The sequence below is a fragment of the Podarcis bocagei genome, assembly GCF_964188305.1.
Source record: "Podarcis bocagei genome assembly, chromosome: 1".
Lineage (NCBI taxonomy): Eukaryota > Metazoa > Chordata > Lepidosauria > Squamata > Lacertidae > Podarcis > Podarcis bocagei.
Window position 1 is genome coordinate 15376741 of NC_138125.1, and position 13261 is coordinate 15390001.

Sequence of the window (13261 nt, forward strand, 5' to 3'; positions counted from 1 at the left end):
CCAGCTTTGATATTCTTTCAGGCTGCCTTTTGTCCTTAAGGCCTTGACACTCAGCCTCACCTTCTATCTTATTTCATCCACTTACCCTTGAAGTCCCCAACTCATCCTCTTGGCTTCTATGAATTTAGAGCAGCTCAGCCTATGGCTAGTGCAGACAGAAGCAAGATGTACTGAATTCAAGGGGACACACACACACACACACTCTCTCTCTCTATATATATATTAGATATATAATCTAATTGCCAAATGGTGCCTTAAACCTGGGTTACAGTCTCCACAATGGAATGTCTAGGCGCTGTTTTCATTTGTTTGTTTGTTTGTTGCAATGGACTACATTATTATTATTATTTTCTATACCACTTTATATTTTAAAGAACAAATCTCAAAGTGGATGGCAACACATTAAAACATCAAATACAACAATGCAGAACAAAATCTACAAGCCTGGTAGATGAAGGGAATGCAGTGGATGTAGCCTACCTTGATTTCAGCAAGGCATTTGACAAGGTGCCCCATGATATTCTTGTAAAGAAGCTGGTAAAATGCGGTCTTGACTATGCTACCACTCAGTGGATTTGTAACTGGCTGACTGACCGAACCCAAAGGGTGCTCATCAATGGTTCCTCTTCATCCTGGAGAAGAGTGACTAGTGGGGTGCCACAGGGTTCTGTCTTGGGCCCGGTCTTATTCAACATCTTTATCAACGACTTGAATGATGGACTCAAGGGCATCCTGATCAAATTTGCAGATGACACCAAACTGGGAGCTTTGTGGATGGTCAAAATGGTCAAAGGCCTGGAAACGATGCCTTATGAGGAACGGCTAAGGGAGCTGGGCATGTTTAGCCTGGAGAAGAGGAGGTTAAGGGGTGATATGATAGCCATGTTCAAATATATAAAAGGATGTCACATAGAGGAGGGAGAAAGGTTGTTTTCTGCTGCTCCAGAGAAGCGGACACGGAGCAATGGATCCAAACTACAAGAAAGAAGAATCCACCTAAACATTAGGAAGAACTTCCTGACAGTAAGAGCTGTTCGACAGTGGAATTTGCTGCCAAGGAGTGTGGTGGAGTCTCCTTCTTTGGAGGTCTTTAAGCAGAGGCTTGACAACCATATGTCAGGAGTGCTCTGATGGTGTTTCCTGCTTGGCAGGGGGTTGGACTCGATGGCCCTTGTGGTCTCTTCCAACTCTATGATTCTATGATAACAAATTCAAGCTTCAAGGAAAATATTTCAGATCCTTCTCTAAGTGACATCATGCTTTCCCCAGTCGCCAACCCAGCATCCATCTCCATATGGTTGCAATTGGACCTGTGCCAGTCGCAAAATGTGCCTGGCGCCTGGCTAATTTTGAACACTGATTTCAGTCTATGCAAGGTCCCTCCAAAAGGTTTGGGGAAGGCTGTGGATAGTTTTTAAGAGGTCAGCAAAAACTGATGGATAAAGCATTGGTAAGATTTTGTAAGTAAAGAACTTGTGGTCTTCTGTGGACTGTGGCTTTGCCCAAATTTATATTTCTGTTCCTATACTCATTTTCACATGCTCATTTTCTGCAAGGTTGTTTTAACCATGTGGGACTTCTGCAAGTGAATTAACACAGAAGCCACAAAGCACTTGGTTTGTTATGAATATATTAGACATCAAGTGCAACATGTCTACCATAATCATGTAATCACAGTGAAAACTTTTACTAATAGAGAATCTGTGCAGCCTTTGCTCTTTTACACACATTAAATGATTTTACAATTTCCATTATTTTATACAAAATCACTTTCATATGGTGTTAAATCCTGGGGATGGGGCAAGTGTTCTTTTGTAAACAATCCAGTCCCTAAAAATAGATTCAAGGGAACATATTTTGCAGTTAAACACCTTGAGCAACTGTGCTCTACTTCAATGGGAACTGAATGCAAGGTCGATTTTGTGTAAGAGCTAGACAACAGGACAGCCAGAAGATTGTAACCAAAAGTCACACTCCAATTTAAATGATAAAATATTTCATTGTGCAAAGGCAATCCTTTATGTTCTCTTGGCTACTAGCTTCTTCTCCTTCCCAATCATACAGTTCCTAAGACTGTTAAACTGATTGGCCAGGTATACCTGCCAAATAATAATCAGTTTTAAAAGTTGACAGCAGACAAAGTATAATCTTTACGAGAAATACCATGACCGCCTTAAAACATATCCCAATTTTTCCTCCACATTAAAAAGTACACCCTAACAAATCAAGCCTTCAAATGCAACTAGTGCGAAATTATTAAACCTACAAGAAGGGCATAATTCAAGGACAGTAGTGCATTAAGTAGCCAATAGAAAGCTAACAATATTGCTCTGTCAAGGCCTACATGACTCACTGGATCACCAGCATATGTGATCAACAGAGTTCTTCTTACTGTAACATTTTCATGTGTCAGTGTAACTGCATTTCACATACAGTTTAACCGTGTAGGTCAAAGGCAAGCACACATACTCTAAATATAGAATCCCATCTGCAGCCAACCTGCAGACTGGGGAAGACTGACAAAGCCGGGCATCATCATGCCAAGGAGCTAGAAATGGGAACAGCCTGGCAGCCAAAAGAGTTTAAGGCCTTTAAGGCCAAGGACTATTAAAATGCCAAAATTCAGCCTCTCACTTGCACTATTATTTTCTCAGCTCCTGCTTAGTTACGTAAGCAGAAGTAATCATTAGTTTGGGCCACAAGAATGCTGTATTAATGTGATCTTATTAATAATGAGTACAACCTAGCTGCTATTAGTTATGGAAGACACAAATTTAATGCTAGAGCCGTGCAACAGCATAACCCCAAATATCTGGGTGCCTATATGAAGGTGGCATTAGATTTAATCACAAAATAAAAAGATAAAGGTGCATAAAGTGTGTGTGGGGGGGGGGTGGACTAGAAAGAAGTGACACATCCAGAATAAGGAATTATCCAGTAATAGCACAACAGCTTTATTGTAGTGCAGGAACATTCAGAATGGATTCTGTTTTTAAGAAAAGGAAGAATCTGTAGCATGCACCTGAGATTTACTATATCATCCAAGTCACACTGACTTTGTTCACTGATCAAAAGAAGTTTTTACTGACCTCAGCACTGAAGTGTAAATATAGCAGCTGAAGAGCAAGATGTAGTCAAGCCTGAATCATCAATAAAACTGCATACTAAGTCCAATTCCCATATAGCTATTGTTAGTAATTATGTATGAAGCCAGAAGGACACCCAATGGTCAAAGATCTGAGATTGATGTTGGAAAGCCCCTGTTCAGATTTTTATCCTGTGATTCAGTGTCGTGCTATTTTTAAATAGTCAATTTTTGGCCAAAAAGTTCACTTACAGATTTGATCCCCAAGGCTAGCTATAATAGGAGCTTTGGGAGTTCAGTATCGTAAAGGTCAAACTCAAAATCTAAGAGGGATACATAATACCACCTCAATTATTCCGTTGCCTTGAAATAACCAAGGATATACATACCAAGTGATCTAAAATGTGCAGATCCATATTCAGATTATCAAAGTATGCATATTTTGTAAGATAAGAATGGCCACAATCTCTGATTCCACAGTGCAGTTCCAGGTATATGTCTCTGACTGATGGCACAATACTGTGCAAACTAACCAGGGAATAATGAACACAGTGGAATTTACCTCCACATAAAAATGTGTAAGACCATACTGTGAAAAGAGTAGCGATGCACAGCCCAGCAGCAGATATGTGGACCAGACTTCATAGCAATGCCCACTGCTGATGTAAAAAGTGTTACTACAGAACGGAACAGGCTATATAAACAGACCTATTAGCAAAGGCAATGCAGTATCTTTTCATTGATCAGCTATTATAGCAGAATTCACTATGACATCCTCAAGGCCACTGTACAGGCGGACCGTACAGAAAATGGGTTTCATTTCACACCATAAATATGCCTTCAAAATGACTGAACAAAACGTGTAATATCTTCCAGGAACCTTGATAGTACTTCCTATGGGATGATGGGTAGTCTAGAAATACAAACAAAGGATGGACTGTAGCTCTGGGTAAAGAATCTGCTTTGTGTGAAGAAGTTCCCAAGATCAATCCCTGGCATCTCTGAGTAATGCTGAGAGAGGACCCCACTTGAAATCCTAGAGAGACACTACCAGGAAGCAGAGATTCTTCTGAGCTACATGGAGGAGTGGTCTGACTTGCTACGGCTGTTTCCTGTGTTCCTGGATTTGGATTTTGGATTTGATATCCTGCTTTATCACTACCCGAAGGAGTCTCAAAGCGGCTAACAGTCTCCTTTCCCTTCCTCCCCCACAACAAACACTCTGTGAGGTGAGTGGGGCTGAGAGACTTCAGAGAAGTGTGACTAGCCCAAGGTCACCCAGCAGCTGCATGTGGAGGAGCGGAGACGCGAACCCGGTTCACCAGATTACGAATCTACTGCTCTTAACCACTACACCACACTGGCTCTCCTGTAAATAGCACCCAGAAAAATGCAATTCAAACAGAAAGCATTAGGAGTTCCTCCCCCTTAGAACAATGCTTTCCAAGTCAGCTTACAGAGCCACTCCTGAACTACCTCAATATTATTATTATTTTTTAAATTAAAGCAATCCAATTTTCTGCTGGAGAAGTAGTGTAAAGACAGCTTCAAATGCCACTGAGCGTTAATTTTCAGCATTAAATAAAGCCAGTCTTGCAAAAAGTGTCAGAAATTAGCTAGGTACCATGCACATTTTGCGACTGGTGCAGGTCCAATAGCGACCACATCTCTGGATGCCAGGTTGGTGACTGGGGAAAGCACCTAGAAAGGATCTGAAATATTTTCCTAGAAGCTTGAACTTGTTTTATTTGGATTGTTTTATTTTATGTTTGAATGTGTTGTAAACTGTTTTGAGATTTGTTCTTTAAAATATAGAGTGATAAAAATGAAATGAGGAACAACAACAACGAACTTCACAGGGGGGATGTACCTAGAGATTCCATTGTGGTGATGATTATAAACTAGGTTTAAGGTGCCATTTGGTGATTAGATTATATATCTGAGTTTCTAACACTCTAACATTATCTAACCTACAAAACTCAATAATCACTTCACACAAGTTACATACACCCATGCACTACATCATGTGTTAAAACCATGAAGATGCCCATTTCCTTGTCTCAAAGCTACTGTTTGTAGGAAGGCCTGGCTCAAAGATTACATTAAACCAAGAACAAATGTTGGGCTCTCAATCCTTCAACAGAAGCAAACTACAAGTGCTAGTTCACACATAACAAAGCTAGCCTCTGGGGTGTTGCCTCCCTAGCATGGTAGAAGAAGCAGGAGAAGGGCAACTCAGGGACTTCTGAGCAGCATGCATCAGCATGCAACTAGGGGATAATATGATGTGTGAACCAGCTCCAAGTGTGAACATTCCCAAGAGGCTACAGTCTCTGACAGGACGGGACATGTGGGACAGGCTGTTGCTGGTATGTGAAGAAGCGTTAACAGTGGAGCACACAACATCTCAGAGCTGCAACTGTATCAGATGTGGGGAACCTTTGGGCCTCCAGTTGTTGCTGAACCATAAGTCCCATCATCTCTGGCTACTGCTAATATTTGCTGGGGCTTATGGGAGTTATCATTCAGCAACATTTGGAGGGCCAAATGTTCCCAACATCTGAGCTAGATAAACTCTAAGCAGAAACTGAAGGCTTAAGTTCACATGAAGTAGCCATAAATGTCAGAATTCAAGAATCAAGATGAGATTCAGAATCAGCTATCTGAGTTCAGAGCACAAAGGCTGTCTTTGGACATTCATATATATTTGTAAAGCTTAAATTGATTTTGGAGCATGTCATTGTGCCTAATGGTTTTACAAAAGAAAAATAGGCTTCTGCACTGACTTGTAGGATATGTCTTCAAAATTAAATATAGTTCAACTTCAAGCACAGGCAAGAACAATGCTCATTCAGCATTTTTCTAGAAACTAATACGAAACTGTAGTAAACATTATCTGTCTTTGCCAATAAATGTTGTAGATTGCTACCTTGGAAAGTTCAGCATTGGCTCAATTACATCCCTCCCAGGTAACAGAAATAAGCTTTAAAAATTTAGTATAAAGAAATTCAGATGGCAGTTGCATGACTAAACCAAAGAGCAATTTCATAATTTATTTAGGTGGCTTATAATCTGTTCTTCATTAAAATCAATCCTAGAGTAAAGGACATACGAAAACAAAGCAATAGAAAAAAGTAAAGCACAAAAATAGATCAAATTCTGTTATAGCACTTTGGGAGCAACAAAAATCTCTTGCAGTCAACAAAACAAATGCCTGAGTAATTAAAAATGTATTTACATGGTGTCTAATACTTACGACCCAAATCTGCAAGAGGAGGGCTTTCCACCATCAGAGTGCTACTATAAAAGACACCTTCTCACATGTTGCTACATAACACACCATCAGCAAGTACAGCTCTGTTGTCCTACCTGACCTCAAAGATTGGTGGGGGGTAAACATATAGGAGAGCAGGCAGTCTAACCAATTCTTGGGTCCTAAGCCCCCGTTTTCATTCTTTCTTTCTTTAGGACACACTTTCAGAATGAAAATTTGCTCATGCCACACCTAATTTTTTATTGGTAAAAAATACATTGGAGATAAAGGAAGACACAACTATCAGTGCTTGATTCAGTGCTTGATTCATAACAAAGTGCACAACTACTTTATAATGCAGTGTTTCTCAAACCTGGGTCCTGGGACTGCAACTACCATCATCCCTTACTAGCAGGACCAGTGATCAGGGATGATGGGAGTGATAGCCCAACAACAGCTGAGGACTCAAGCTTGATAAACACTGTTATAATATGATGATGGAACATCCAGAATGTATAAAACAATGCAGCTACATTAGAACATGAATCACTCATGATTGTCACTGAATCTTCCTGCCACACTTCCTATTCTATCCTGCCACACCAGTGTGGTGAACCACATCCTTTGAGAACCAATGACCTACCTGTTCCCCCACTAAGCACTGTCACCACACTTGTAATGGAAGACTCTTTCAACCTGAAGAAATTACAGGTGTAAAATTTAAATTATCAAATTTAAAATGCAACCAGGAAGCACTGAGCTGTGTAATCTAACGCTAAGGATCCTCCTGCAATCTAGTACTTGCATGGTCAAGTGCAGGCCTCAATATAAATGATACTTTAAAACTCACTACTACCCACGTGCATCCTCCGAAACCAACCAACCCAATTCAGCTTAGTTTGCAAGCTGGGACATGATCAAAGAGGCAATGCAACTAAGCAAAAAATCTAACAGCATACTGCTTTAATTTTATATTTTTAACAAATGGGCTATCCACAATAAGTTTAAGAATTTATCTAATCTAGAACTTGAATATACACACTGGAAAATGCTATTAAGACAGTTTCCCACCAAATACTTCTAAGCCTGATGAACTTGCTGATACTAGAGTGATCCAGTTAGTAAAAGAGTTAAGGGATCAAACCTACTGAATAAACCTCAAGACTGACAATGAACTACAGAAGTGTCCAACACAGGACAATTTTCCCTAAAAGACAACTCTGGAGGCCTGGAATGAAGTCCACAAAGATTCTATAATTGAATTACTTAATTAACTCTGGCTGAATATAGTCTTTAGTTCTTTTTATAATCTGGAAATTAAAGTAAACAAAGAATAGAGAAGTTTTCTCTACTATGTCAATAAATCCAGAGACTTGACAATGCAACAATTGTTCCGCTAAGCATATTTTCCACCTCTGTATCTAAGCTTGTTGCAAGTATCCTCAGTCAATCACAATGAATAGGCCAGCTAACACACATACAACAAAAAATATGCATCTAAGTATATTTTTCTCAACAGTGGATGGAGCCTATTGAAGATCTTCCTTTTCCAACAAGCCTTTTAAATGGAGATTTTTATTCCCATCTAGATAGGTGTACTGAACTTGAAATTGTTTTTATATATTTTTAATTGTTTAACTGCTTTGGGATCTTTTGTGGGAGGCAATTCATAAATGAGACAAATAAAATGCCTTCTTTCTTGGAGCCTATCAGAGATTCTTAAGTTTACAGTAAAACTGGCTATCTGATAAGCAGCACACACAGATTTGTCACTTGTGTCTTCAGTCCTGTATCAATGGACATGCTGCCAATTGCTTTGACAGAAGGAATTTGCATTTGGAATCATATTGATAGCAAACCTGGTGTTCCAAAAGTTAAAGAAAATATTCAACTTTTTCTCTCCAAATTCCAGAGACACCAAACGTCCAAACCTTTATTGTAATACAGCATAAATACCTCTCAATTCACATATTTCATTTGAAAATTCAGTTTTCTTTAGCATTTATGCAACCAACCTCAAATGCTATATATGAAGGTAAATATAACATCTAGATCAAAAGGAGGGAGGTCTTTTAAAATCACCTAAGTGACTGCCAACACAAGGGCTTACTCGGTCACTTATGAGATATACAAATCAGATTTGAAATATATGTTATCTAGGTCACTCAATCCAATCTTTGTCAGAGGAAAAGAACCATTTTTTACCATTCTAAGTTTATACATGATCCACGTGTAATGATTAGCATATATTATGCCCAAGAACATCTGTTCTGATTATGTTACATTCTAAAAACATAAGACTAAAGTGTGAGGGGCTTAGAAAGAGAAGTAGAAGTGAGAGGGATCCCAAGTTTAAAGAGAAGGTTATTGCAGGCAGGCCTTGATAAGAGCTTCCCTACTGATAACATTCTTCACAACAACCTGTACAACATCTGTCACCAGATGTCCAGTGGCCAGACAATGAATGTCATAACAGTAGAGCAATGGATGCCCTAGGTGATGTCAAGATGTCCTCTGAAAGGATTTCAATTATCACAATTTGACCCCCTATTATCAATTTCATCCGAACCTCAAACATCCGTATTTTCATAGAAAACGGCCCATTTCCACCCACTATTTAATAACCCATGTCATGATACATCTTTTAAGATGGAGGCAAAATATACTGTGCTGCATACTGTGAAATTTAACACCAGGCATTAAAAAAAAAGGCATTCAGCTTACTATAAAATTCTCATTACAACAATGGACAATCCTGAAGTACACTCACGTTTTCATTCACGGTGGGCAGTTCATTCACTGTGGGCAGCGGAGTTCTAGTGGACATTTTCATCCACTTGCGCTGAAGCACCGTTTGCAATGGCAAAATCCAGCTAACGTATGGTGTATACAGATATAGAAAATCCTAACACCCTCCCCCCCTCCGAATAGCTATATATATATATGTATATGTATATATATATATATATTTACAAAAAAAATCGCATTTTTACTGCATGATAGTGGTTAAGAAGCACCACCATCAAGGGTGGGGGTGGGTGGGAAAAGAAGGGGAGTGTGGGGAGGGAAATCCGGCTTGCTTCCCCCTTCTCCACCACGACCCCCGTTTCTCATCTATATTCCAGTCTGAGAATGGAGCATTGTATCCTCCCGGGAGTCTTCAGGGATCATCCTACAGACCAGATTAGGATCCTTCGAAGGCGGCGGCGGCGGATTAAAGAAGACGGGGATTCTCACGGAGCACAAAAAAGAGGAGTGGGGGAGAAAGAGAAGTGTGTGCCTGGGTTAGGGGGGGCAGGGAGGGAGACAAGGAGAGACCAGAGCCGCTTCTGAGGAGGGAGGGGACGGGGCTGCGGGCGAGCAAGGGCGGGGGGTGTTTCGGGGCGCTGCAGAGACGGAGTCCAAGTGAGAGGGGGGGATAAACCGGAGTCGGGGAAGATGAACCCCCTCTCAGAGCTGCCCAGAGGAGGCTTCTGTCCGCCTCAAAGGACCCCAAGACCCGCTTCACCGGCCCTCGGCGCTCATGCCTTTCGCCCCCCGCCCCGACTCCTCCTCCTCCTCCAGAGAAAGTCCCGGTTCCTCCTGCCGCCGCTATGCTAACAAGAGCGGGCCCTCCTTCCTCAGCCTGAGGGGTCTGGCGCCGAGCCTTCCCTTCTCCGACAACACCGAGCGCGGAGGAGACCCGCCGCCGCCTCCACCGCCACCGAGCAGGCTTCCTCCTTCCTCCCCACCACCCAGCCCGCTTCAGCCACAAGCAACAGCAGCAGCAGCAGCGCCGCCGCTCCCGGATGATCCAAGATGGCCGCCCGGCTTCCTCTGCTCCGGCGTGAACCGGAAGAGACCACCCCCTGCACGGAGAGAGGCCGCGGCTCCTAATGCTGGGGCTGCGGGGAGAGAGGCAGGGAGACTGTGGAAGAGGGCGCAGGCGCAGGCGCGCGTGCTGCGTTTCCCAGCCCTCCCCTCCTCCCTTGTTGCTAAGGTCCCCTGGAAGGAAGGGAGGGGGATGAGCTTTGGGCGCGCGCTCTGGCTTTCTCGCGGGGGGGGGGGGCGTCGTGAGGTGGGGGGAGGGGTATTCTCGCCTCAGAAAATATTATTATTATTATTATTATTATTATTATTATTATTATTATTATTATTATTATTATTATTATTATTATTGTTATTTGTATACCACTTTTTATCCTGGAAGCTGGGTTATCGCCTCAGAAGATTGTTAATATAATTATTTATTAAAATTATATACCACTGTTTATCCAAAGATCACAGGGGTGGAAGCGGAGTTAGCGCCTCACAAGATTATTAATATTATTATGTATTAAAATTGTATACCACTGTTTATCCGAAGATTACAGGGGTGGAAGCAGAGTTAGCGCCTCAGAGGATTATTAATATTATTATTTATTAAAATTGTATACCACGCTTTATTCAAAGATCACAGGGCTGGAAGCTGGGTTAGTGCCTCAGAAGATTATTATTTATTAAATTTGTGTGCCACCCTCCATCCAAAGATCAGAAGGCTGGAAGCTGGGTTGGTGCCTCAGAAGATTGCTATTATATTATTATTAGATACACTCCCAACTTTTCTCTGTTGAAAATAGGGACATCCCATTCCATAAGCATAATTTGACTATTTATACCTCACACATCTGAGCAGCTTCCAACATATTAAAAACATACTAAAACATTAAGCATTAAAAAAACAAAAACTTCCCTATACAGGATTGCCTTCATACAGCTTGCGGGTCAGATAACTCCATACCCTCCAACATTTCTCCAACAGGGAGAAAATAGGGACATCCTAAGGAAAAGCAGGATATTCTGGGGTCAAATCAGAAACCAGGACGGCTTCTGTAAATTAGGGACATCCCTGGAAAATAGGGACACTTGGAGGATCTGTTCTTGCCTCAGAAGATTATTATTATTAATATTAATATTTATTAAATTTGTATACTGCCCTTCATCCAAAGATAGGACTGGAGGCTGGGTTATCACCTCACAAGATTATTAATAATCTTATTTATTAAACATGCATACCACCCTTCATCCGAAGATCAAAGGGATGGAAGCTGGGTAAGCACCTCAGAACATTATTATTATTATTTATTAAATTTGTATACCACCTTCCATCCGAAGACCACAGGACAGCTGACAGCATAAAAATACAAAATGAGAACACAAAATACATAAGAAAATAAAAACAAACCCATAACCCTCCTCTGACAAACACATTTAAAGGGCCACAGAATGATAATCAGCCAAAGGCCTGGTTATAGGGAAATGTTTCTGATAGGCTGCTAAGGAAGAGCATCTATTTTTGTATTTTCATATTTGAACCGCCCTGTGATCCTCAGTATGGAAATTTAATAGATGGCAATAATAGTGAAGAGTCTGCCCTCCTTTCACACACAGCTAATAATATATTATACCTCCCAGCAGTAGTCATACATACTGATGATAATAATAAAAGAAATCCATTTCCTCTCGGAGTAGGGCATGCTTAAAGTATGGGGTTGTCGCAGTCAAGAAAAAGAAAGGCTTGCTTGTGGCACCTCAAAACCAAAACCAAATTCCCTAAATCAGATTTATTCTGGCAAAAGCTTTTGTGGTCTGGAGCAGAGCTTCTGCCTGGCATGCAAAAGGTTCAGTCCCCAGTGGTATCTCCAGGTAGAGGCTGGGAGAAACCCCTGTGTGAAATCTTGGAGAGCTGCTGCCAGTCAGTGTAGGCAATACTGAGCTAGATAGACTAATGGTCTGATCTGGTGCAAGGCAGATTCTCTTATGTTCCAATGTGTAAGAAGCATAGCTGTCAACCTTCCCTTTTTTTTTTGCAGGAAATTCCCTTATTCCAGCGCTGTTTCCCGCTGCTTCCCGCTGCTATCCGGGATTGTTAGATATCCTGTAGACTGTCCCCGGAAAAGGTGAGGTTGCTGATCCCTTATTTTTGAGACTGCTGATCCCTTATTTTCAAATCTGAAAGTTGACAGCTATGGTAAGAAGCTGGCTGATGTTGAAGAAGCTGTGGCACCTCCGGAACCAGTGGTGTTCAATATTTATATAAATGACTTGGATGTCACATGAAATACAGAGCAAGATTGTTTTTCCGCTGCTCCAGAGAGTAGTACCTGAACCAATGGGTTCAAATTACAAGACAGGAGATTCCAACCAAACATAAGGAAGAAGTTTCTGACCACCTAGAAGCTGGTTGACTCTCCTTCACTGGAAGTTTTTAAACAGAGGTTGGATGACCACCTTCTAGTGATTTTTTTAGCTGTGGTTCCTGAATTGTAGGGGGTTGGGCTAAATGAGCCTTGGGGTCTCTTTCATCTCTACAATTCTATGAAGTCTACAGATATGTCCATGGGCAAGAAGGTCCTGCATGTATATATAAATGTGGTATATAAAGACACAAAGACACACACACACATGCCACTATGCAAATATGTGAGTGATTCTAGGAACTGAAATACCTGCTAAAAGTGGTGTTTGAATTAGCCCTTAGGGAACTTGAGTGTTCTTTCACTTCCCCCTTTCATTTAACCTTGACAGTTGCAAAGCTGATATTGGCATTTGTCTTAACACACCATGGAAGCATTTTTTGAAAGCATCCTGTCTGAATTTTCCAAAACACTATGTCATGGTTTTTGTACAGTTTGCTATGTGAGCATCTTCCTTAATGAAGAAAGCCTTTCAGGGCTATGAGCTATTGAGCCACCCCACCTGCTTGAGGTGGGCTTTAAAGGAGCAATTTATCAGCTGGAAGGTAGCTAGTGAATGAGAAATAATGCTGCATTTTTCAGTTACCTGGCAAGAAAGCAACAACGTGGGAGAACTGGGCTTCAGTAATATGTTCTTTTTGATAAACACTAGCACTATGTGTCTATCAGATGGGTGAGTGCTCCTCCACTATTTTTTTTTTTATCATA

At 41.2% G+C, this 13261-nt stretch overlaps 1 protein-coding gene across 8 annotated transcripts in view; it reads right to left on the bottom strand.

Annotated features, from left to right (window-relative positions):
* MARK3 (microtubule affinity regulating kinase 3) overlaps positions 1–10167 on the bottom strand; it is a 69604-nt gene extending 59437 nt beyond the window's left edge. For 6 of the 8 annotated variants that reach the window (XM_081192052.1, XM_081192049.1, XM_081192051.1 and 3 more), the window contains exon 1: positions 9109–10166. In XM_081192052.1, coding sequence (XP_081048178.1) covers positions 9109–9171 — 63 coding nt within the window. In that variant the 5' untranslated portion in view covers positions 9172–10166. Of the gene's footprint in view, positions 1–9108 lie in introns of all 8 variants that reach the window. The other 2 variants (XM_081192050.1, XM_081192048.1) reach the window with 1 other exon arrangement.
* Between the last annotated feature and the right edge of the window lie 3094 nt (positions 10168–13261).